This window comes from Triturus cristatus, chromosome 1_1 (genome assembly GCF_964204655.1).
Source record: "Triturus cristatus chromosome 1_1, aTriCri1.1, whole genome shotgun sequence".
Lineage (NCBI taxonomy): Eukaryota > Metazoa > Chordata > Amphibia > Caudata > Salamandridae > Triturus > Triturus cristatus.
In genome coordinates, this window is record NC_140579.1 from 74,111,572 (window position 1) to 74,135,504 (window position 23,933).

A 23,933-nucleotide genomic window follows, 5' to 3' on the forward strand; every position below is an offset into this window, starting at 1 on the left:
ACAACGGATTTGAGAGGTGGGAGTCAGGGGAAAGGCCCTGGACTGGTTCAAGAACTATCTAATGAACCGTACAACAACAGTACAAAGAAGTACCCTGACCTCACGTAGTAGGTCTGTAAGCATTGGAGTCCCTCAGGGCTCCATCCTGAGCCCAGTGCTTTTCAACCTCTATGTAACACCTTTGGCCAGGGTAATTAGGTCCTATGGCTTTGAGGCAGTGTCATACGCTGATGACACCCAGCTGCTAATCACGTTTGGTCCTGGCCCTACAGACACAATGATCCGTTTTAAAATCGTATGATCCACATCAACACTGGATAGGCAATAACAATTTACAGCTCAACGGCAGCAAGACAGAGATCATCCTGTTTGGCAAGGCCCAAGAGTACTGGTCCAATGATTGGTGGCCCCAAGTGCTGGGCCCATGCCCATCCCCTAAACCAGCAGTGCGCAATCTCGGAATAACGAGTGAGAATAAGTTGTCAATGAAAAATCATGTAAATCTTGTAATAGGCATCTGCTATGGGATTTTGCGGAAATTATGCAAAATCTTTAAGTGGATCCCAATTGAAACTAGAAAACTATTAGTACAGAGACTTGTTGCAAGTCGTCTGGACTACGGGAATGCCTTACTAGTCTCCATAAATGAAGATCTATACTCAGAACTTCAGATCTTACAGAATACGGTTGACAGACTCATTTAAAATCTTCCATCGAGAACTCCATCAGCCCCTAGTCTGAGGATTCTTCACTGGCTCCAGGTAAAAAAAAGAGGTTGTTTTAAAATACTATGCCTTACCCACAAGAGCATACACGAACCGGACCTAGTTACTTAGCCAAAAAACTAAACTGGTATCAGCCAGGTAGACTCCTACGATCCAGCACAAAACATCTCCTCACCCTGCGACGACTTCGCACTGCGAGAAACGGTGGTCGATCTTTTTCCTTTCTTGCCCCGACCACTGGAATAAGCTGCCATCTCATCTTCTTTCCATCTCGGATCATAAGCTTTTTCAGAGGGAACTAAAAACGGGGGTATTTTGCCATCAATAATGTGGTTTAATTCTGATCGCTAGCCCACAAGCGCCATGAGACCTTTCAGGTGATTTGTGCGCTTAAGTTTTTTTGACTTTGACATAGGGACACAACAATCTTCCAGAGGACTGCCCTGCTTTCCAGCTGACCTAACCCAACTGTACCTAACCTGGTCTCCTCCACTGGCCTCTGTGGGAGTGAGCCCTGGACCCTACCTCATCTCCCAAGTTCTGTACTCATCTGTGCGTGACTGAAGGTCTTACCAGATCGGACGCAGCGCGGTGCAGAACATTGTAGGACCTCGCATCACAGGACCTCACAGCACCTGATCGGCAGCTTCTACAGAACCGATACAGCTGACCCAACCGAACCTCACATTGCAGCCCCATGCAGACCTGGATCAGCAGCCTCACTAGGACCGATGCACAGAACCTGCACCATGGACAAAAAGATGCAACTCTCAGCATGACGAACTGGGTCCTGTACCCGGTCCCTGCTCTATCGCGGTCAGCCCGAACTTGTGACTTTGTCCCAGGTCAGCGCAACCAGACTTGTGTAAATTGGGTTGTAATTTTCTTGTGTTGGGTTTTCACTTTTTTACTGTTTGAGTGCTGCATAATTACTTTACACATTGCCTCGAAGTTAAGCCTGACTGCTTTATATCAAGCTACCAGAAGGTTAAGCACAGGTTTATTTAGTGACTTTTGAGGTTCACCCTGACAACGATGTCTATTGTTTGCGTGGAGCTTCCACACCCTCTCAAATAACAACTCTCTTTCTTACAGAGCTGTACATTATTACTGCATTAATTGTATTATTAGCTTTGATCCATTGAAGCTCTTTCATATGTTGGTATTTATGTGTCTTAGAAACAACACATCTACCAACTGCATACATTGGTGATCGCATAAATGAAGACATTTACTGTTCACCGGACATCCTTTATAGTCAGTGGTTTCTCACCCAGTGTTTGTAATATTTTCTGCAGATCCAGTTCCTTTGCCTTGTCTGTCTCCTCTTCTGTCTCCTTAATAGTATTGTGAGTCGCATGCTGAGCATTCATATTGTCACACCTTGAGGAGAGAAAAGAGTGGATGCTATTAAATGATCATCTGTTCAGAAGGCAAGAGTAACGGTACTTGAGTAATCCTGTATTGTGTCTGATAAATGAAAGGAAGTTAAACTTTGTAAATAGGTAGGGAGTGTGCAGCCGGCATGCAACACAGGAAAAATGAGGAATGGAACCGTGGTTTTCAAACAAAAAGGGAGCCTGTACCGTGAGATACTTGATGAAGAAGACTTCCCACAGTTATGGAAGGACTAGCAACGCTAATGTGAGATAAGTAAGGAATACAAGACCTTCGCGTGTAAAGGACCCGACAAAGAGGGCACCTAGATGGATACATTAATGCAGAGACTTCCCAAAGGCAAGTGCATGACTGGGAATCTGAACTGTTGAATGAAGAAATGAGATGCAGCTCAAAGATAAGAATGGGAGATGGAAGATATACAGTGAGGGAAAAAAACCAGTGCCAGATGTACTGCATAATACAGAATATGTTAATGCTTTAAATAGTATCATTTACTTTCATACAAGAAAATATTACACCAATGACAAAGTGAAAGTGAAGTAAAAAAGCATGAAGCCTGTAGACGTGTAGAATGGCTGCTGAACTGAGCATGTGAACTAACTGGGTGTGTAATCATTTTTAAATTGCAAAATCAATACAACAAATAAACAAATCATGCCTATTTTAAGCGCTTCCCAGACTATTCAGCAAGAAACCACTGTTTTTTGCAGTTTTATGTAGCACCAACTCGGTCCGAAGGTATTGGAATGCTGTACCTGTTGCATTCATTCATTTTTAGGAACAGAGAAAGTGATTGCCCAGAATCACAGGCTATTGAGCCGACGCTGAGCCTCCAACCGGGTTACCCAGCCTCAAAGTTGGCCACCCAAGTAGTTAAGCCACATCCTCTGCCGGTGTTTATAAAAGGAAGCAAAGGGGAAACAGTAAAGAAGAAAGCTGTTAAAGTAGGAGGCAAGCTTATCCACTGCACACATCGGGTGAAAATAACTACGGGCGGTGGCAAGCAGGAAACATTGCAAGTATAAAATGAGCCAGGATTTGTACAGAATCACAGCATGTTGAGCCTGCCGCTGAGACTCAAACTCAGTCCCCAGCTTCAAAGTCGGCCGATCAAGCAGTTAAGCCATATCCTCCCCCAGTGCTTATAAAAGGAAGCATATGGGAACAGTAAAGAGGAAATCTTTTAACAAACTAGGAGGCAAACCTTTCCACTAAACACACTTCTAAACAAGATTTACAGGCCTGTTTACAGAAACAGAGCTCTAGGAAGAATACTGAAAGAGGCAACAGCAAACGGAGAACGGAGCGAGTGAAAACACGAGCGCTCGTGTGAAGTGTTAAAAAACAAAGAACAAAGTAGGTCCTAAAATGGTTATAAAATGGGAGCAGTGGGTAGACTAGTACCTGGTCCATGCTCTCGGGAAGGCTATACACAAAAGGAGGCATGACGCATGAATGCCATGGACAAACTGGGATAAAGAATATAAGTGCAACGAAGGAAGCCTAGGGGTGGGATGAAGCCCACATATTGAATACAACAGTCTCTTCGAGACAGTGCATGCGCTGTCTAATCGAGACCTAAAAAGAGTGCAGTGAAAAAGAAAAGCAAAGAAAAATAAAAACAAAAAACAATAGAAACAACAAGCAAAAAGTAAAATATGAGGCACATAAAGAGAATGGAAACTGTCAGATTCAGTATGTGCTGAACAGTCTTTGCATTGAAATAATTTATTCTGATGCTGCGTCCAGTAAAATATGTGCTATTTTCTTCGCCTAGCTAGTTAAACTGCTCTGAACATAAACATTATAACCTATGACTAAGTACAAGATAAGTTAGGACATGCAACAAATAACCAGTATAAAAAAAACTTAACAAAAGAATATGAATAAAATGCACAATATGATGAAGAAAAAAATATTTGTGTCAACTGAAGTCACATTTGCTCTATTAGCCTTTGAGGCTTCCTAATAATTCTATCGGGGGGTGGGGGAAAGAACTGGTATACCTTCATAAATATAATTGCCGATCCTGCGGCTCTGCTGCACCATTCAAACATCATTATGGTCACCTGTAACCTCCTCTGATCGATCAGGTTCACTTACGCATCCTTCATCTTCATCGAGTTCTTGGTGTTCTATCATTCCTTTCAAACGTTTAAATGAGATACACTCTTTGTTATAGACCCTGATGATTTTGACACTATCACCATAATGCGTTTAAATTGAGAGACCTTCAAAGGGCTATTTCTAAACAGGGCCTCTGTTTTACGCAGCTGTGGCTTTTTCACTAGAACCCAATCTTTCTGCCACAGATCAGAGTCTCTGATGATTCAGGTCAAAGTACTCATTCATCTTTTGCTTGGCTGTCTTATTTACAAATACTTTTATGTTTAGGTGTTAATTATCCTCCCAAACATTAACTCAGACGGTGACTTTCCTGTAGTATTTTGCGAAGTTACACGGCAGTCACTCAATACATGGCAGATTGGTTGATGTAGTCATATCTGTAATAACTTTGCTTTTCAGTGGCCTTTTAAATTGTGGACATGAGTCTTTTTGCAATACAATCTTTCTGGAGGACACATCGGGGTGATCTTTCCGTGGTCTCTCCCTAGATAATGTATAAAGCAAAGAAATTCACTCCCTTTAAAAGATGGCCTAATGTACGATTTGAAAACTGTTGATATTTTCCATTCTTCAAATATTTCATCCAGAACTGGAAGTATTGCTGTTGCAGAAGTAAAAGTAATATGTCTGACTATGGACAAAAGGGAATATTAATATAAATCTACTATCACATACAAATAATGGCTGCTCTCTAAGGGACTGTAAAAGTCAACAGCCACAGTTGACCACATGCTGTTTGGGAGTTCTGACATCTTCCATTTTTCTGGTGGTTTCTCATATCCAATACCCTGGCACAAATGACAGAAACTTATGATCTGTTCAACCCACAAATCCATTTTTCTCAAATTTTTTTTTACCTGTGGCATCCAATTCTATTTCCCTTTAAAACTATCCCATTTGCGGAAACCATTAACTGTGCTTGTAGCTCTTCAAACTTTAAAATGTCAACACTCTCTACCCCGTTCACGTATGTCATCAATTAATTTATTCGCTTCCACTTACTGACTGCTAAACTCACAATGTTGCATCTTCTCTGGTGGTTTCCTCAAACTGTCCATTGTCTCCTCTGAATATGCTTTTTCTACATCTGCCAGGCTTCGACTTTGATCTCATTCTATTTGTGCAGAAATATGCTTTCCAGATGTATGTTGAACGAATATTGTCCCAGGAACAACTGGGCAAGTGCCCAAAGTCCACTCGGAGCACAATTATGGATCAAAATAGAGCACATCTCCAGCAGGACACACTTTTCATTCATTTTATTTAACGCATTGTCACTTTCATTGCCCACTAGAAGCTGCGTCCTCTGGAAGTTAGTTCTTATAATGTGATGCAAATTGGGGTTAGTACTGAGCATTATAACTTGCCATTTCCAAAAAGGAACATTCTTTTGACACCTCTTGTGCTGCCCTTGTTTTGTTGATTCTCTCAGTTTCAGGCCTTTACTAGAGAATATATGCCCAAAACACGAATGGTCTTTTATTGAAGTCACATTTGTCATCATTTAATGCTAATCCTGTTTCCAAGAGTTTCAAACATATGATGGTGCTTTACCACGTTCTTCCATAAACTAATATGTCATCACTATCATTTAAGCTATTTCTTACAGGCCTAATGACTTTTCTGATAATTTCCTAAATTGTTCAGCTGATGAGGATATTTCAATATTGAGCCTTTTATGCAGACATAGCCATTGGGGAGTTGAAAAGTCAGTATATATTGTGACTGTTCATCTGATTCAAGTTGGTGATGCCTATTATATAAAGTGAAAACAACAGCATCTTTAGGACAGCTTATCACATTTGTTAAGAGGCGCCCAGGATGGCTCGTTCTCACTCTGTAGCAGTATTTGACATATAAATGTCGACACAGATGCGAATCTGGTCGGTTTCTTTTTTGGGCACTGTTATAATAGGGGACACCCATTTAGTTGGTCCCAGTACTGGTTCTCTAATGTCTTATTCTAGCAAGTTTTGCATCTCTTCAACTTTCTGCTGGAAATGTATTGGTACTCTTCTACGATTCTGTGCTACAGGTTTTTTTTGCATCATTTATGTTAGTATGTTAACTGCAAACCTTTAAATTCTTGCAGGCCTTTGAATAATTAAGGAAATCATTGCATTACTTTGTGATCAACAGTGATTCTCTATGGCAACAAGGCCCATTAATTGTACTGTAACTCTGCTAAGCAGACAAGTGGCAGGAGTTTCAAATCAAGTCAAAGTTTACTAACGTATAGACGCTGGTTTTCACAACAATAATACACATTAAAATGATACATTAAAAATGACCCCAAAGTTCCATCCACCCTTCCCCAATCAGTCCAATTCTACACGATCTGTTAATTCCCACAGATCCACAAAAAAAGGTTTAAAAGAGCTTGTATCATTATATGGCATTTCTTGCACTCAGTCCTGGTATGTGCAATCAAGAATCCTAAAGGGGGGGGGGGCGTGGCCAACTGCCGAGGGAAATAGCCGCACAGTAGCTGAGCTCTGTCGTGCCACTCCCGATTAATCCGTCAATATTCATCGTGCCCCGGCCAATATCACCAGGGTGGTGCCTGACTGCTTCCAACACCTTACCCCACGGTTGGGTTAAGTACGGTCTTAATCGGAGGCGCCTTGGCGGGGAGGTGCCCTCCTGTGTGCACCCCGTTCCTTTCTGGGCGTGTGCATAAATAGACACCGCGGCTGCGGCGTGGTGTACGGGCCTGTGGCTGTGCCGGCCGGGGCCGCGCTGTGATTCCTGGCTTAGCGGTCCTGGCGGAGAGGGTGCCGACTCCGTTCCCGCATCTTTCCCTTGCGACCTGATTTCTCCCTCACTCCAGGAGCGGCGGTACTCTGGCAGAATCCAGCGGCAGGCACGCATTGTCAACGCGGCCTGTGGAGCATCACGGCCAGTACTCTGGCGCGCTGCGCCTGGCCCATCCATCTAGTGGCGCCTCCACGAAGGGTTGCAGTACACAGCGGTAAACCCAGCGACACCGCCCCGCGATCAGAGAAGCCCAGCCTGGCACAACGGAACTGTGACCGTTTACGACAGGGCCTCCTGCGCATGGAAGGAGTCGCTCCGCTGTGTGTGACCTGAGCCAGCATTCCCCCCGACGCCTAGGGGTGGAGGCGAGACCTTGGGGGCTCCATTCATGCCTTGTCTCAAGTGGAGGGGACCGTAACACAACTTCATCCTCACCCGACAGTGGTGCATCACCCTCAGCGCGTGGCAGCCACAATATACTGCTGTGTTGCTGGCGTGGTGCTGATTGGAACGCCTCTAAACTGGCGGTGAGAGCCCAGCCGGCGGAAACGACAAGCCGGTGTGGACTAATACCCACTGCAGGCGGCAGTGAGTAGCTGGCGCAGCTTGACACCCCCCCTCCCCGGCATCTTGGGCCGACCATTGGCACGATGGCGACCAGCCGCAGCGGTCATAATGCAGTTCAAGCGAAGCTGGAGAAATCGGCATGGCAGAAGGGCCATGAGGGGGAGCAATTGAACCCCAAGCCAACAGGGGAGCAGTTGGAACCTACACTGCAGGACATTCTATCGGCTATAACGACGGTGCGTACCTCACTTGAAGCCCGTATCGCCACAGTCGCCACAGAGGTATCTTTGATAAGAGCGGACATGAAGAAAATGTCGGACCGCGTCTGGGCCGTCGAGGACGCCACAAAAGAACTGAAAAACGATACAGTCCTTCTCAAGCGTCAAGTGTCTGAACTCCAAAATGCACAGGAGACGCTGACCCTGCAACTTGATGACTACGAAGGCCGCATGAGACACAATAACGTCGGAATTTTGGGTGTGCCGAAACGGGCAGAGGGTCAATCGACTGACCTCTTCATTGAGGAATTGATTCTCCAGCAGCTTCAGCTAAGGGGCTTCTCCAAGTGCTTTTCAATTGAATGTGCGCATCGTGTGCCTGGGGGCAGACCCAAGCTTGGGGCACCCCGCCGGCCTCTCCTGGCAAGGGTGCTTAACTTCCGAGATACAGATGCCATTCTCCAGACGGCGAGGGTGGCTCCAGCACTAGTCCCCTTCTTTCCCGATTTCTCCCTGCGAGTTCAGAAACAGCGGTGTAGATTCCTGGAAGTGAAGCGCATGCTGAGGGATCAAAAATCAAGTACGCCATGTTGTTTCTGGCCAAGCTGTGGATCGAGTCGGATGGTAAACTGTGGTTCTTTACTAGACCGGAGGACGCATGGGACTGGCTCGAGGGCTGGAGAACTGTCGGTAGGCGTCCCCATAAGCCCATGGGTGGTTCTGGGGCTACCGGCGGGCGACGACAGCGGCAGGGGTCTCCGCCCGAGGGTGAATTGGCTAATCGGAGCCCGGAGGGATAACGTCCACAGAACAACAAGTATAAGTGACGGCCTATGGAGTCGGTGGGCTCATTGTGCGCGCATTACGTAGACACAGACTGTCTTTGAACGCATCACCATTTGTAAGGTCCCGACATGTCGAACACTGTATATGCACAATTTCTTTTGGCTACTGATTTGCTGCGAGGGTGTTGCCATTGATGTCATGTTATTGCAGCAGGTCCTCTCAGGATGTTGGAACTATACGTTGCGGGGTTAAATCGCCGGGATTGTTAGCGTTTTTACATATAGATGCCCCAGGGAGTGGGGTTGTATCACGTTCCCTAATCTGTTGAGGGTGGGCGACAGGCACTCTGCAGGTTGGGGGTGTGGGGTGGTTTTGTGTCCGTTATGCAGGGAGGCAGGGTGGGGGGTGGGTGTTGGGGGTGGGTGTTGGGGGTGGGTGTTGGGGATGGGAGGGAGGGCGGGGTAGAGTGTTTTTTATGTTTTATTCTTGGTACTTGTGCGATGATGCTTCTTGTTCTCTTTCACGTTGCTGGGTCCACTAGATTTACGCAACTTCACATCTTCACTATGGTTCGACAACTCCGTACTCTGACTCTATCCACAGCGCCATGGGATTCACATGTGGTTTTTATGGTTGGATTCGCTTGTCTGCGGCTGGATCCCAACACTGGGTGTGCTTACTTTTTCCTACACTGCATGCCCACCTGGCTTTGCCGCCGCCACAGCCCTATCCTGAGCCCGTTGCTTGACCCTGGACACAAAACGGTCCGCGTTTCACTGCACATATGGGATCACACTTAAAACTAAAACTCCTCACATGGAACGATAACGGCCTGGGCGACAAGATTAAACGGGGGGTAGTTCTGCAGTACCTGAAGCGCCAGGTGCCGGACATAGTCCTACTTCAGGAGACGCATCTAATTGGCAACTCATGCGGGGCATTAAATAGATGGGGATATCGTCCGGTCGGTCACTTCGGGTTCACGTGGGGCTGGGGTTCTCATACGTAGGGGATGTCCATATATTGTAAACAAGACTTGGTCGGATGACCAGGGTAGATATGTGGCGCTCTTGGGCACTTGGGAGGGGCAGGTATTCAATGTCGTGTCTGTTTATGACCCCCTGGACTACAGCGTCCAGTGTTGCGAGACATTGGAGCGCTCCTACTTGACCTACCAGTGGGAATATTGGTGTTGGGAGGAGACTTTAACCTGGCAATGGACGGCTCCAGAGATCGCCTTCCGCCTCGGAGTGACCCTCAAGGGGGTTCTCCGCTGTCTGAGTTGTCATCTACGCTGGGCTTAGTGGATATATGGTGTTGTCTTAACCCTACCACCACACAATTTACTTTTTATTCTGGGGCCCACAATAGTCAATCACGTATTGACCACATGCTCACACTTGCTCAAGATATTCAGTTCTTCTATGCTTCCAGGTGTCTTGCGCAAGGAATCTCAGATCATACCCAGATTCGCACGACACTAACCCTGGGGCAACCTAAGCGCAGCTCTACTCTCACCATAAACCCTTGGGCACTTAAGGTACCCCACATTAGGGAGGCACTGCTTAAAGACGCCGATTACTATTTCACCGAAAATGTGGGGTCGGTCACTTCAGCATTTATGCTGTGGGGGGCGTTTGGCTCCGTTATGAAGGGTTACGCCCTGTCGCTTATGGTGGGGCATAGGAGAGAACTCACAAAGCGCGTGGTTGAGCTAGAGGAGGAAATCCTCGCTAAAGAAAAAGTCCTGGTGGCTGCTCCTGATCTGGAGGCGCAACACTCGCTAGACATGGTGCACCTAGATTATCGCCAGGCTAGATACACCACCACCCGGCACAAAATATATGAGCATGGCGAGCGGACGGGCAGGCTTTTGGCCTGGTTGGAGAGAAGGGAAACAGCATCTAGGTGGGTGCACTTGATCAGTGGAGATGATGGGGAATTGTTCACCGGCCCCCAGAAGATCACCGATGCGTTCACCTCTTATTTCTCGTTGGTGTATACACCCACTGAGATGTCCACGTCTGCCATGGTCTGCCATGGCTACGGAACTTCTGTTGACTATTAAAATCACCTGTTTTTCCGAACACGACAGAGACTCCCTTGAGGGCGACATCACGGAGAACGAAATTCAGAAATCTATTCAGGATGTGCGTTCCGGTAAAGCCATGGGACCCAATGGGCTCCCAATTTTTTTTTTTTAACCAATGGCATCCAAGCTCTCTCCCCACCTACTGCAAATGTATATTGAAAGTTTTGATGCGGGGGTTCTACCACCTGAAATTAGGATGGCCTCAATTGTGGTTATACATAAACCTGGCAAACCAGAAGAGGACTGTAAGTCATATCGTCCTATTTCCCTCCTCACGGTTGAGGCTAAAATTCTGGCAAAGCTATTGGCCAATATGCTTATCCCTTACATCACTGAGCTGCTGCATCCAGACCAAACCAGGTTTATGCCAGGATGGAACACATCCTTGAATTTAAGGCGTTTGAATGGGCTCCTGGGCAGAATAAACATTATCAGGGAAGATGCGATCCTGTTGTCTCTGGATGCATCTATGGCATTTGATACTATTGAGTGGGACTTTCTTTTTGCAGTATTGGCTAGGATGGGGTTCGGTCCTAAGTTTGTTAAGTGGATCGGGCTACTCTATTCACAACCCACCGCGCAGGTGATTGTCAATAACCATGTGTCTGGATCATTTCCACTGCGGCGAGGCACCAGGCAGGGGTGCCCCCTGTCACCCCTTCTCTTTGCACTGGTGTTGGAGCCCTTAGCAGTCTGGATCAGGGGGGGATCCGGTGATTAGAGGCCTGAAATGGACAGAAGACCATGAGGACCGCATCTCCTTATATGAGCCCAGAAATATGGCCTCAGTGTCAGAATTGGGCTGTTTGGACGATGTGGTTCTGGCGTGGTTGTCACCGGGACAGAGAAAGTATCTGGTACAACCAATAACAGTAGAGGACGTGACGACTGCAATCCATGCTCTGCCAAATGGTAAGGCTCCTGGTGTGGATGGCTTTACTGGGGAGTTCAATAAAGAATACTCAGACTTACTAGCTCCACACCTGCATGCTGTACACGAGGAGGCATACAACATTGGTATATTACCGCTGTCGCTTAGGGAGGCACTTATTTTCACGCTGTTAAAAGCAGACAAACCACCATAGAAGTGTGAGTCTTATAGGCCACTCTCACCAATAAATATAGATGCTAAAACACTAGCTAAGGTGATAGCAACGCGACTACAACCACTGCAACTGGTGCTGCCGGACCAATCGGGATTTATAACTGCTCGTTCCACTACACATAACTTATGTACTATATTTGCATTGGTACATCAGCTTGAACCCACCATGCAAGTGGCGGTGGTGTTATTAGATGCTGTCAAAGCTTTTGATTCGATCACATGGTCATACATGTTCACAGTGCTCGCCCGTATGGGAATGCCCGAAACATTTCTAAAATCGATCAGATTACTCTATGAGGTCCCGGAGGCAAGGGTGCGTGTTAATGGTCACACCTTGGACCCTTTCAGAATTTATAAAGGGACAAGACAGAGCTGCCCTCTGTCCCCACTGCTGCTTACGCTCACCATGGAGCCGCTGGCTTGTAAAATAATGCTAAAACTGGACTGTTCCCATGAGGCACAGGGTCAAGACTGATTTGCAAATGGCTGGGTTCAAACTGGAATGGCATGGTGAGCAAAAAAACTATGGATTTAGGCTCAGATCTCTGTACTGGGGTGAATGTATGACATTGTTCTGCATTCTGTCCATCAACTGTTGTTTTTGCATTTGTCACCCCGAGTGGGACGGGCATGCCCAGACGTGGGTCCCGCGCTCTCCATGCCACTGGAATCAAGTTATCCTGGCTGAAGAGGGGTGAAACCCCGAAACCGGTCCTAGGATGCTTGTTTCCAGTCCAGGGAGGACCTGGCTTGGCAGTTCAGGCTGGACTGTTCCCATGAGGCACAGGATCAAGACTGATTTGCATATGGCTGGGTTCAAACTGGAATGGCATGGTGAGTAAAAAAACGATGTTTTTGCATTTGGCTTGTAAAATAAGAAAAACACACTGCTGCAGCACTAGACTTCCAACTACGTCCATTGATTACTTCTTTATATCCAGACGACTACATGACACTATATATTAGAGAGCCAAATACCCACCTAACCCTGATAATTCGTGAAAACATAAAATTCTACTACTATTCTGGACTGAGCATTAACTGGGCAAAATTGATGATCCTTCCTCTCACATGAACTATACGATCTAGTAGTACCGATGCAGATGGTCCTGCTTCCCCGCTCCAAGGCGTAGTACTTTTCCAGACTTAGAATACTTTTCGACTTTGAAATTGTTTACTTGGGAGTCACCGGTAACTCCCCCATGAAGCCTAGTTTCTTTCTGGGAAAGAGCCGCCACGCTAATAAATCAAGCGGAACAAGTATCACTCACTATGTTACACACTTACCGCAGTGGGAGGCATGCGTCATGTCGGACCAGCGGGACGGACCGGCAAAGACCTGGAAAAGGTACGCAGCGGTGTACCGGGCGCTGCAGACCTGCTGGCCGGGAAGACGAGGAGACCAGAACCCGGAAACGAGGGGCAGGAACTACAGTCCCCAGAATCCTGTGTGGCGCATCACATGCGTGCACAGGAAATGACGTCAACCCACAATGCCAAGGGCTATGAAAGCCGGGTGTTGGAAGACATCGGCACAGATTATCCTGTTCCAGAAACGCTGGGGACTCGTGAAATTGCTGTTGTTGATCGCCCGGTGTGGCACCACCTCCCCTGGTCATTTCCCGTGTGGCTGATAGATGGGGCATACCGCATATTTCACAAAGCCACAAACCTAACCTATGGTTAAGAAGGGGAGCGTTCGTTTTCCTAAGTATTCTGATTTAAGGCTAAGCCACGAAGGGTCATTCATTGTGGTATTCAGCCCGTATAACACCATCATTACTGCGGAGAACCTTGAATTTACAATCCTCCATACAGAAACTTATACACCCACTCATTCCTCAATACAGCTTGGTATATATATATATATATATATATATATATAAACAAAATTAAACTTTACAGAACCACACAGTCACTGGATGATGTCATCAGTGATGTCATTTGAGATGTCATCAGTGATGTCATCAGTGATGTCACTGACCATGTCATGAACGATGTAATATGTGACGTCATCAGCAGTGCATTGCGGGGGCGCGAGCTACAGTTAGCTGAACTAACTACAACGCCGGAATTTTTATGGTTTGTACGAGTGAAATGTCCAACTAACTTTAACGTTCCTGAAACCTATAGTTTTTTCAGTTAATTTCTATGGTTTTTTTAAATGCTAATTTCTAACTATAACGTGCCTGAAACCTATGTTTTTTTCAGTGATAATATATATGTGTATTGTCTCATTTAAAATATATATAGATATAAATACTCCTTTGGGCTACATTCTGGTATTGGTTTCTAAATAAGAAGAGGTTTTCGGATATTAATGTTCATGTGAGGGACTAATTTACTTTTCCCTCAACAAATAATCATTTTCCTTTTCTATTCCTGTGCATCATTTTTTGTATTTCCTGTGTTTCTTGCCCAGATGCGGGTGGAGTATTAGGGCAAACCCCTTTTATATCAGAAGAACCTTCCTCTCATCATGGCGGCAGAACCCTGTGCAGTAGACTTCCCATTGGAATGGGCGACAGACCCAATTAAATACCTGGGGGGGGGGGGGGTTCACAGGGATCCCAAGATGGTGTTTCGTGAAAACTATGGTAGGGCAAGGTCCTGATTAGAAGACCAAATAATGTGCTGGATTGCGCTTCCACTGTCCTTAGCAGATAGGATAGCGGTCATTAAAATGATAATTTTGCCAAAATTCCTGTTATCTGTTTAATAATGTTCTACTAGTGCTGACGGAAGCTTTTTTCAAACAACTGAGAACACACTTAATAACTTTACCGTGTGCAGGCAAAATAAAAAGAGAATTTGATGGGAGGTATTGGTACGACCATATGCGGATGGAGTATTCAGCCGCCAGACTTAAAGTTATATTATTTATGACAATATTTACAAATGGCAATGCTGGTTCAATTGGTAGCACATCTGTTCTCTTTGTGCATTGTATATAACATAAAGATATTGGTGCCCCTCGAGATTAGAATAGCTGCACCCCACTGCCTAAGGTGCCAAGACACCGGAGCCCAATTGGACCCAGTGAAAATATGAAAACAAGACCATAAACCTCGGCACTCTATATTCAATCCTCTATTGATTCATAAAGTTGTTCAGAATGTTAGCTCCAAATATCAACACCACATAGGTATACTTTTTGCTGAGACCATTTAATACAAGTAGAAAGCAAAGTCTAAAGTCACAAAGTTAAAGGACAGTAGCAACATAATTAGGATTAGACAGTTTGATGTGACAATTAATACGTTGAACTGGCAGCCGACACGTGTTTAGTTTCTTTAAACTTTTTCAAGGCTTTAATCGGTATTCGCATAAACAACCAAATAACTTTGTATGGAAGTTGTCCCAGTCTTGGAAAAAGAGATAGTCTGTCCCTCAGTATATAATAATACTAGGTTGTGTCACTCTACTGCATCTCGTATTGTTCGCATCAGAACACTAGTTGTTTTCTAGTTTTGGTAGTCAGAGACACTTGGGCTATGATATGCCTCTTATAGTGTTGAAGAGCGCCTCATAGTGCAGTCGTCCCTGATGAAAAGTGTAACGGTATATTATTTATGTGCGCAGGCACAATTTGTGCACTTCTGGTACATGCCACATGACTATACACCACATGTGGCAATTGAACATGGCGACGCTGCTCCAATACCGCTTAGGGCTCTCCTTCCACACAAGTGCACCCCCCTCCCAAACGGAAATAAATACAGTACACACCATGTTGATGGCTTGGAGGGCACTAACCAAAAGAGCTGGAAAAGCTTCAATATATGCCCCGGAGATGCCTCTCCTACATCACCCAAACATGACAGTAATTCAAGAAGACAAATCACTTAAGATGCTACAGGAGGCCGGCTTGACCACCATGGTGGATTTATATATTAACACAGGGCTCGAAAGATCCACTCGCCCGCTCGCATTTGCGAGTCAGATTCAATAAGGACGGGCTATTTTTAGGTCCTAGGAAGACAAACTGACACTTGACCTCTGCCTCTGAAAGCAGAGCAAATGTGACAAGATAGCAAAATTTAAAGGCATCTTTGTTGCTCACAAAGTGAATGAGCAATAAAAGTGCTTTTAAATCTTGTTAACTTGTCACATTTGCTCAGCTTTCAGTCAGAGGCCAGGTGCATTTCAGTTAGGTCGGATAAATGTTTCACGTTACTAGACCTGCAGGTCTTGTGCAATTTTTATGATTTTTTGAGCCCTGTGCGACGTTCTTGGCACTAACAGATGCTGCGGCACAAACCGCAGGCTCCCCACTTACCACATTTCTTTATTATAGGCTTAGATCTGCAGTGCAAACACACAGCCCGAGGAGGTGGTCACTCCTTTGCCTATTTCACCACTAAACTGCAGAATACTCTCCCTGTTCAGCTCATGTCGAACAACATTCAGTTAAGTTTCAGGGAGCAATTAAAAACTCACCTCTTTAGATGAATATGGAGTCACGTCTTTCAGACAACCCTGAGTTTCAGTTCGCTCCTTCAGTCGGCGCCGGGAAGATCCTTTTTGGGTAGCTGCTGCGCTCTACGAAACTGTTTAACATATGTGCTTTTACCCCTTGGGTGAGCTGATTTTGAAAGCTCACCCTCTTCTAATTAGATACTAACAGCACAGCTTTTGCAACCCAGATATTTGGAAATGCACAAATGCGAAAGTCCAATCATCCTTGGGAAATTACTACTCAACGGGGAGAGGTGTTATCACATTTTTTTTGTAAATTGTTTTTACATCAATTAATTTTTTTATTCATTTTTTTTGCAAGTTATGACATTACACACATACACATAACATGTCGACTTCACATAACAAAACACAGCATTACCCATCACTCTTTGTTAGCAGTTCAGCTTCTACATCTTTCCCACATCGGTTTCCACTACCTCTGTTAACCCATATGATCTTATACACAGTGCATAGAATAAGCGTACAGTTCTCCATGTATTTACTCTAATAGCATTCGAGTATGCACCATAACCCGCCTATCCTCCATTTCCTATGTTTGATTGCAATAAGCCATCAGTGGACTCCAATAGTGTTCTGTCCTCGATGCCAATGGTTGTTCCTCCGCATAGCGTTCCACTTGTGATTTACAATACGCTGCATCTTTTAGCCATGCTGCCTTCGTGGGGCTAATATTACTCCCCCAGTGCAGTGCCACTCCACGTTTTGCCATTATCAAACACACTACACCAGTTTCTTATTGAGCGAACTGAGCTCCTTCAGCAACCCTAGGAGGCAAACCTCCGACGTACAGGCCACCCTCATCCCGATCATTTCGGTTAATACATCCGTGACCTGTATCCAGACATACTTCACTTTTGGGCAACCCCAAGCAAGGTGGCTAAAATCAGCCCCCTCCACCTCACAACGAGAACAATTTGAGTAGGTTTTTAGTCCAAACTTATAGAATTGTAACGGGGTGTAGTACATTTGATGCAAATATTTAAACTGAATGATCCTTAAATTACAGTTTGACGTCAGCATGCTCAATTGTGCGCAACAACCCTCCATGCCTCCTCTCCTAATGGCTGATCCAGCTATGCATTCCACTGCGCCGTCAATTTCCCCCCGCCCGGAATTTCCTCTTTGTGTGCCGCATTATAGACTTTAGTTACAAGGTGTTTTCTAGTTGTACTAGTTAATAAGATCTGAAGTGTGGTGAGGGTGGGGGGTTCACCGGAGAAATATGCTCTCTTAATTCTGGGGACATTCAGAAGGGCGAGGTCGTTTGATCTCAATGCTGTGGAAGAATGAGACGCTGTAGGATGTGTGTGCCTGGTGAGTAGGTTACCCTAAGGGCAATGCATGGGGAATTCAATTCTTCTTTTGATCGGTAACCAGTGAAGTTCAGGGAGCGCTGGGCACGTGGCGTTCCTTTTCGGTACACCTAGTAATGCTCGTGCTGCTGAGTTTTGAATAGCCTGCAGTTTGTTAATGACATATGCTGGGCATAGGATACAAGGAGTTGCCATAGTGTAGGTGTGATAGTATTGGGCCTTGGACCACTATCCTGCGACACTCCAAAGGATGCCATTTGAGCATTTTGTTAAGGGTTCTTGGCAGCCTGAAACACCTGCGCGATGGCCTTCTTTGCCTGAGCAACGATGGTCAGATCCTTAAGCAGAAACACACCAAGGCTCTTGACTTCAAGTTTAGGAATGGCGGGTTCTCCCAAACAAGAGGGGGCATAGGAGTTGGTCCCAACTCGAAGGGTTGTTCCCAACCACCCCCACCTGTGTTGTTACCGTTAAACTTTAAACTTGCTACCTGTTTGTATTTGTATTTGTATGTGGATTTATTAAGCGCGATTGATGCCCGGGGGCGTCCAAGCGCTGAGGGACCGACAGGTGTATAGGCAAAGGCGGGGATAGTTACCAGAATTATTGTGGAGAGTTGAAAAGAAGAGTCTTGAGCTGTTTCCGGAATGAGGTAAGATTAGAATTGGCTCTCAAATGAAGAGGAAGGGCGTTCCATAGCTTGGAAGCGTTATGGGTGAAGGACCTACCGCCTGCTCTGGCTCTTTTTATTCTGGGTGCGGTGGCCAGAAAAGTCTGGTTTGACCGTAGGTTTCTGCTTGGATGGTAGTGAGAGAATAGGTCGCGGGTGATGATTGGGCCTTTGTCCCAGAAAGCCAGGTGGGCAATACACAAGGCTTTGAAGTGGATTCTTTGGCGGACTGGCAGCCAGTGTAGACTGGTCAGACTGGCTCTGACGGATTGTCGGCGTGGGAGCTGGAGCAGTGTCCGAGCTGCACAGTTCTGCACTGTTTGAAGTCTCCGCAGTGTGTAGTCTGGTGCAGTGAGGTATAGGACGTTATTGAAGTCCAGGCGGGACTGGATCAGACCCTGGATGGCCACTTGTTTTGCCTCCATGGGTAGAAGATGAAGAATTTTTTTGAGCATTTTAAGAAGGCCAAAACAGGTGGCGGAAAGTTTGGTAGCTTGTGTGTCGAATGACAGGGATTTATCGAGCCACACCCCAAGACTCCTGATGTTGTCCTTGGGTGTTGGGGGGGTGCCCAGACAGGGTGGCCACAGGGAATTGAAGGAGCTAGGATTCGCGGGACCTAGAAGCATCATCTCCGTCTTGTCCCCGTTTAGCTTGAGTGATGAGGAAGACATCCAGCTCTTTACTTCCTCAAGGCATTTACAGAGTCCCCCGCTCATGGGAATGTCGGCCTCATGTGCCAGTGAGACCACCAGCTGGGTGTCGTCCGCATAGGAAATGATCTTATCTCCATACGGACGAACAACCTCAGCCAGTGGCCTCATATAAATGTTAAATAGCGCCGGGCTTAAAGAGGAGCCTTGTGGGGCCCCGCAACTTAAAGGTCTGCTGGTAGATATTGATTCACCGTCGAATACCTGAAAGGATCTGTCTTTCAGGAAGGACTCGAACCATAGCCAAGCCTGGTGCTTGACGCCAACATTAGACAGACGGTTCAGCAGGATGTCATGGCTGACCGTGTCAAAGGCCGCGCTGAGGTCAAGGAGGATGTTTCACGCATGTAGTAAGCATCTTAGAGGTGATATTGGTGTCCGGTGACAACGAGACGGCAATCTGCCAGTCTTCTGCGTAGGATACCATGGTGAATCCATAGGAGCAGATGATATCAGAGAGAGGACAAACATATATGTTGAAGAGCATAGGGCTCAACAAAGAACCCTGTTGTACCCCACAATCCAACTTACATGTGATATAATAAATGGCGTGGCATGCAAAAAACCAATGGATTTAACCCAGATCTGTGACTGGGGGTGAATGGTTTATTAATTCAGCATTCCGCCCATCATCTGTTCTTTTTGCAACAATAAATGTAATGGCTGCTCTTTACTCTTTTGTATGGGACTCTGTAAATCAACATATTCGTACCTGTTCAACACGCTCTTCACATTCTGGGGAGAGAAACACAAACAAATGAATATGGGTCAATAGGGTTAACGTTCACAGTAAAATTTATATTTTAAAAATATTATTTAGTATTAACAAATAACTTTATGCAAATATAAATAAATATATTAATAATGAAGACACATTTTATGACTGATCTCTGCAGATGAAGGCTCAAGCACAGATTTACTTCATTAACCTATCAATACATTCAATCTGATAGTATTCAAGACCAGACTAAAGAGGAGCAGCACGGAATGAACAACGGGACGGACGATCTTGACCTTTCCTTTCGTGAGGTGTTGGGAACATTCCCGAAGGCAGCGCTAAATTGGGTTTCGGACTTTAATTCACAATTGTAACTGAGATATTCAGATGAAGTGCTGCAGGAGGTTTCAGAGTATTATCATGTACCTACAGGTTCCTTACCTTGGGTCCACTTAAAAAGGAGGAAAGGGCAATGAACCGTTGGTAAGGAATAGGTTTCCATATCTGAATGGTTCAAATGAGAAGGATAACCCAGCAGCGCAAACTTTTCCACCTTGGCTTCGATGGTCGCCCTACTGACTACATCTTTGTCCCTGTCTGGCAGTTTGGATTCTATCTGGAGTTTAAAGCAATGGATCATCAGGGAAGCGACCACTGGGCAATCTCTGCCAACCTATGTGTAAGCTTCCCGCGGAAACTTGCAACACGTTTAGATCCACCATTCTTACAGCTCCTGGCCGCGTACCAATTTCAGGCTGAATCGATGCAACGGCTAGAAGAAAAGAAGACAGAATTGACTGGTAAATCTGAATAATCATGTGGTGCGGAAGAAAGGCCAAGACAGAGTTGATGGGTGGTTCTACCATTTGTCAGACCATGAAATCCCATTTGAGGTAGGTAACTAGACAGCACAGCCTAGGGGCTAATAAACATCTATTGAAGATTTGAAGCATTTATATAGTCAGTATAGGCAATTACAAAAATGTGCCTTTTTTCATAAGCATTGGCATGAAATGTTAAGAGGTAATTCAGGTATGGGACCAAACAGCATTCTGGCAAAAAGTGAATAAACCTATTTACTCCCATCAGGGGATGCTTACATATATGATGCTGAGGATTCTTGGGCATCACAATTGGAGATTTTGTAGGGTTCCCTGGCAATGCAAGCCAATTTAGAGTTGGTCCCCACCATGAGAATGGAGTGTGATTGGTTACTGGCCAAAGAAATCAAGATGATAAATCGATCACCTCAAGCTTACCAGGGCTGCAGGGCGGATAATATTCCAGCGTTTTTAATTACAGTAAATATCGATCGGTAGGCTAGGCTTAATGCGCTTCTGTTTGGTTGGATAGCCACAACGGGGATCTATCTTCCATCATATAAAGGATCTGTTATGAAACCTATTCTGAAAAAAGGGAATGGTAAATGTTCCTCACATTATAGATTGATTAGCCTACAGGATATTTCTGAGAAGGTTTTACAAAAATCTTACGGACTCCTTTGGAGGAATGGACCTGTGAAAATGAGATCCTTCCTATCGAGCAGGAAGGTTTCCGTGAAGGACACTCAACTGTGGATCGCTGTTTTGCCCGATAGGCTATCAGGAAATGTGTTGCAATAAATCAAAAGCTGTGCTACTGTTTTATAGATTTCCGCGCAGCCATTGGAACTGTCGCTAGGGGACTATTCCGAGAGAAACTCAGCTACTGGAAGATACCACGCGAGTTACTCAATATGATCCAAGCATTACATACCGACAACAGGGCGCATATAGAGTTGGATAAAACCGGGTGATTATCAAGGAGGATCACAAATAGGAACGGTCTTCAGCAGGGGTACATTTTGGCCAGACCCATTTTAGTTTGCTTTTGACGGATTAACCCGCAGTTTTAAAATTGTGTAAATCATTCCCATCAAAAGTGGGGGCTGTACATACCCCTTGTCTTTTGTATGCAGACGATCTGATTTTGTTGACTATACTCCACTGGGTTTACAAAGAAAGGTCTCTTGATGCTTATAGTAAAACCAATTCCCTGAAAATAAATATGGCCAAAACAAAGGCAATGGTATTCAGGAATAGAGTAACCAATTTTACGTGGTTCCTGGACTCTAACCCAGTGGTAGACTCATAAATATCTTAGGCTGCTACCCACTAGAAATCTAAAATGGGATGTCCACATGGAGAGTATAAGGACTAGAGCTTTGCTACAAACAGGGCGCCTGGTTAAGTTTAACCAGGTGTATGGGGGCATGTGGCTGGAGGTTATTGCACTTACCTCGTCCTCCATTTGGAATCCAGTGGAAAGTGCAGTCCTTAAGAGTTTCCCAAGAGTTTACCAAGTCGTACCCAGGAAACAATGGTACACGGTATAAAGAGAGAGGTAAACTTGGTACCTTGGCATGTAATGGGTAATTCTCGCATGCCGAGGTTCCTGTACAGGCTAAATCAGAATGAAGAAGCATTAACAATCTCCAAAGCTATGTTAGGAAGAAAACCTGGTCAGTGAAGGAAAGTGGACCCCAGATGTCTGGCTTAGGATCATACTTGAAGGATTTCTATGGTTTTCTGTCAACGCAGGCCAATTTAGAGCGGTGTCCCACCCTGAGTATGGATTATATGATTGTTTATTGGCCAAAGAAATCAAGTTGATAATCAATTCCCTCAAGCTAACCAGTGCCGTGGGGCTGGATAATATTCCAGCGGTCTTAATTAAGGTAACTAGCTTTGGTGGGCTAGGGTTAATACACTTCATTTTAGTTGGATAGCCACAACTGAGATCTATCTTCCATCATATAAGGCTATATTATATAACCCATTCTGAAAGCTGTGCACTCCACATGGGCCACAATAGAAACATGCCCCCCCGTCCCTGCTACGCAAATAAATCGGCCCAGAAAGTGGGTTAAACATTGAACGTGGCCTACTTGCTGGAGAAACCCTCAATAAAGTTTATGTTGGGAACACCTTTCCTATATCTTTCAGCTGTCAGATCCGAAGCTTAGAAAAGACATTTTAAAAACAAGCATTGGTGAGAGGGGTTGGCCTAACGGCTAGGGCGCTCGACCTCGGACCTGGGGAACTGGGTTCGAGTCTCGGTAATGACGCTGAACATCCTGTGATTCTGGGCAAATCACTTAATCTCCCTGTGCCTAACAAAAAAATGAATGTGTCCTCATGTAATGTAACTGGTGCTATGTAAAGCGCTCTGATACCGGATTGGATTCGGGTCAAGTTCGCGCTTTATAAAACTCTGCAAAAAAAATTGGTAAATGAATTAGGTTCCGCCTATGTGATTAATAATAAGCAGTTTTTGTTGTAAGTTGAAGCTTGCCGAGTAGTTGTACAATATAAGTTAAAGTCAGTCTGTTAAATTGTTATGACTTGTTGATGTGCAAAAAGGCAATACAATGTCCTGTTATTAGCAGTACAGTGATGGTATGTAATAGCAACAATTTTAAAAATGAAATGAAAGAGGGTAATAATATAATTAATTGATGTAATAGCAGTATTATACATTTTGAGGAATTCTGACAACTTTTGGGTCCAGTGCCAGTGCACCATTCAAATTATGCCCATACTGCCTGTAAGGTAACTGCACTTGTGACTGCCTCTTTAGTAGTAAAATATAGCAATATTTGGTGTTTAGAAGGGTTTCTAGAGCTTTGGGTTCCGGTTCCACTGCACATGCTGTACCATTGAAATCATGATCCTAGTGCACGCAAGATAACTGCACTTGTGATTGCTTATTTAGTAGTAACATATAGCAATATTTGGTGTTTAGAGGAGTTCTGACAACTTGTGCCCTCGGTGCCACTGCACCTGCAGCACCATTGAAATACTGACCCTAGTGCCTGCTAGATAACTGCACTTATGAGTGCTTGTTTAGTAGTAAACTCTTGCAATATTCTGTGTTTAGTGGGGTCCCTAGAGCTGTTGGCCCCGGTGCCACTGCACCTGCTGCACCATTCAAATCAAGCCCCTTTTAACTACAAGATAACTACAGCTGTGTCTGCCTGTATAGTAATGAAATCTAAAATTGAGAAAAAGGACAACTAGGCAACTATAGGTCTTACTCTAGGTATTCCTCTTTTCTTCTGGCACATACTATGTACATAGTATGCACTATAACCCCTTTTTCATAGGTGATGGGTATTTCTTCTACTCCCCATTCGCTCTCATCTTTTCCACTTTTGAAAAACGAAGGTGTTTTTTAAGAGGCTACTCTGATGTCAATGTATTTTTAAATTAAATTATCCA

General features: G+C 45.0%; 1 protein-coding gene across 2 annotated transcripts in view; it reads right to left on the reverse strand.

The window, feature by feature from the left end:
- Nucleotides 1-23,933, reverse strand: part of LOC146869474 (E3 ubiquitin-protein ligase TRIM39-like) — a 217,944-nt gene that overhangs the window by 109,399 nt on the left and 84,612 nt on the right. The window contains exons 4-5 of one of the 2 annotated variants that reach the window (XM_085599864.1): nucleotides 19,669-19,691; nucleotides 1,999-2,108 (exon numbers count right to left, since the gene is read on the reverse strand). In XM_085599864.1, coding sequence (XP_085455990.1) covers nucleotides 1,999-2,108; nucleotides 19,669-19,691 — 133 coding nt within the window. The remainder of the gene's footprint in view (nucleotides 1-1,998; nucleotides 2,109-19,668; nucleotides 19,692-23,933) is intronic. The other variant, XM_085599865.1, reaches the window with a different exon arrangement.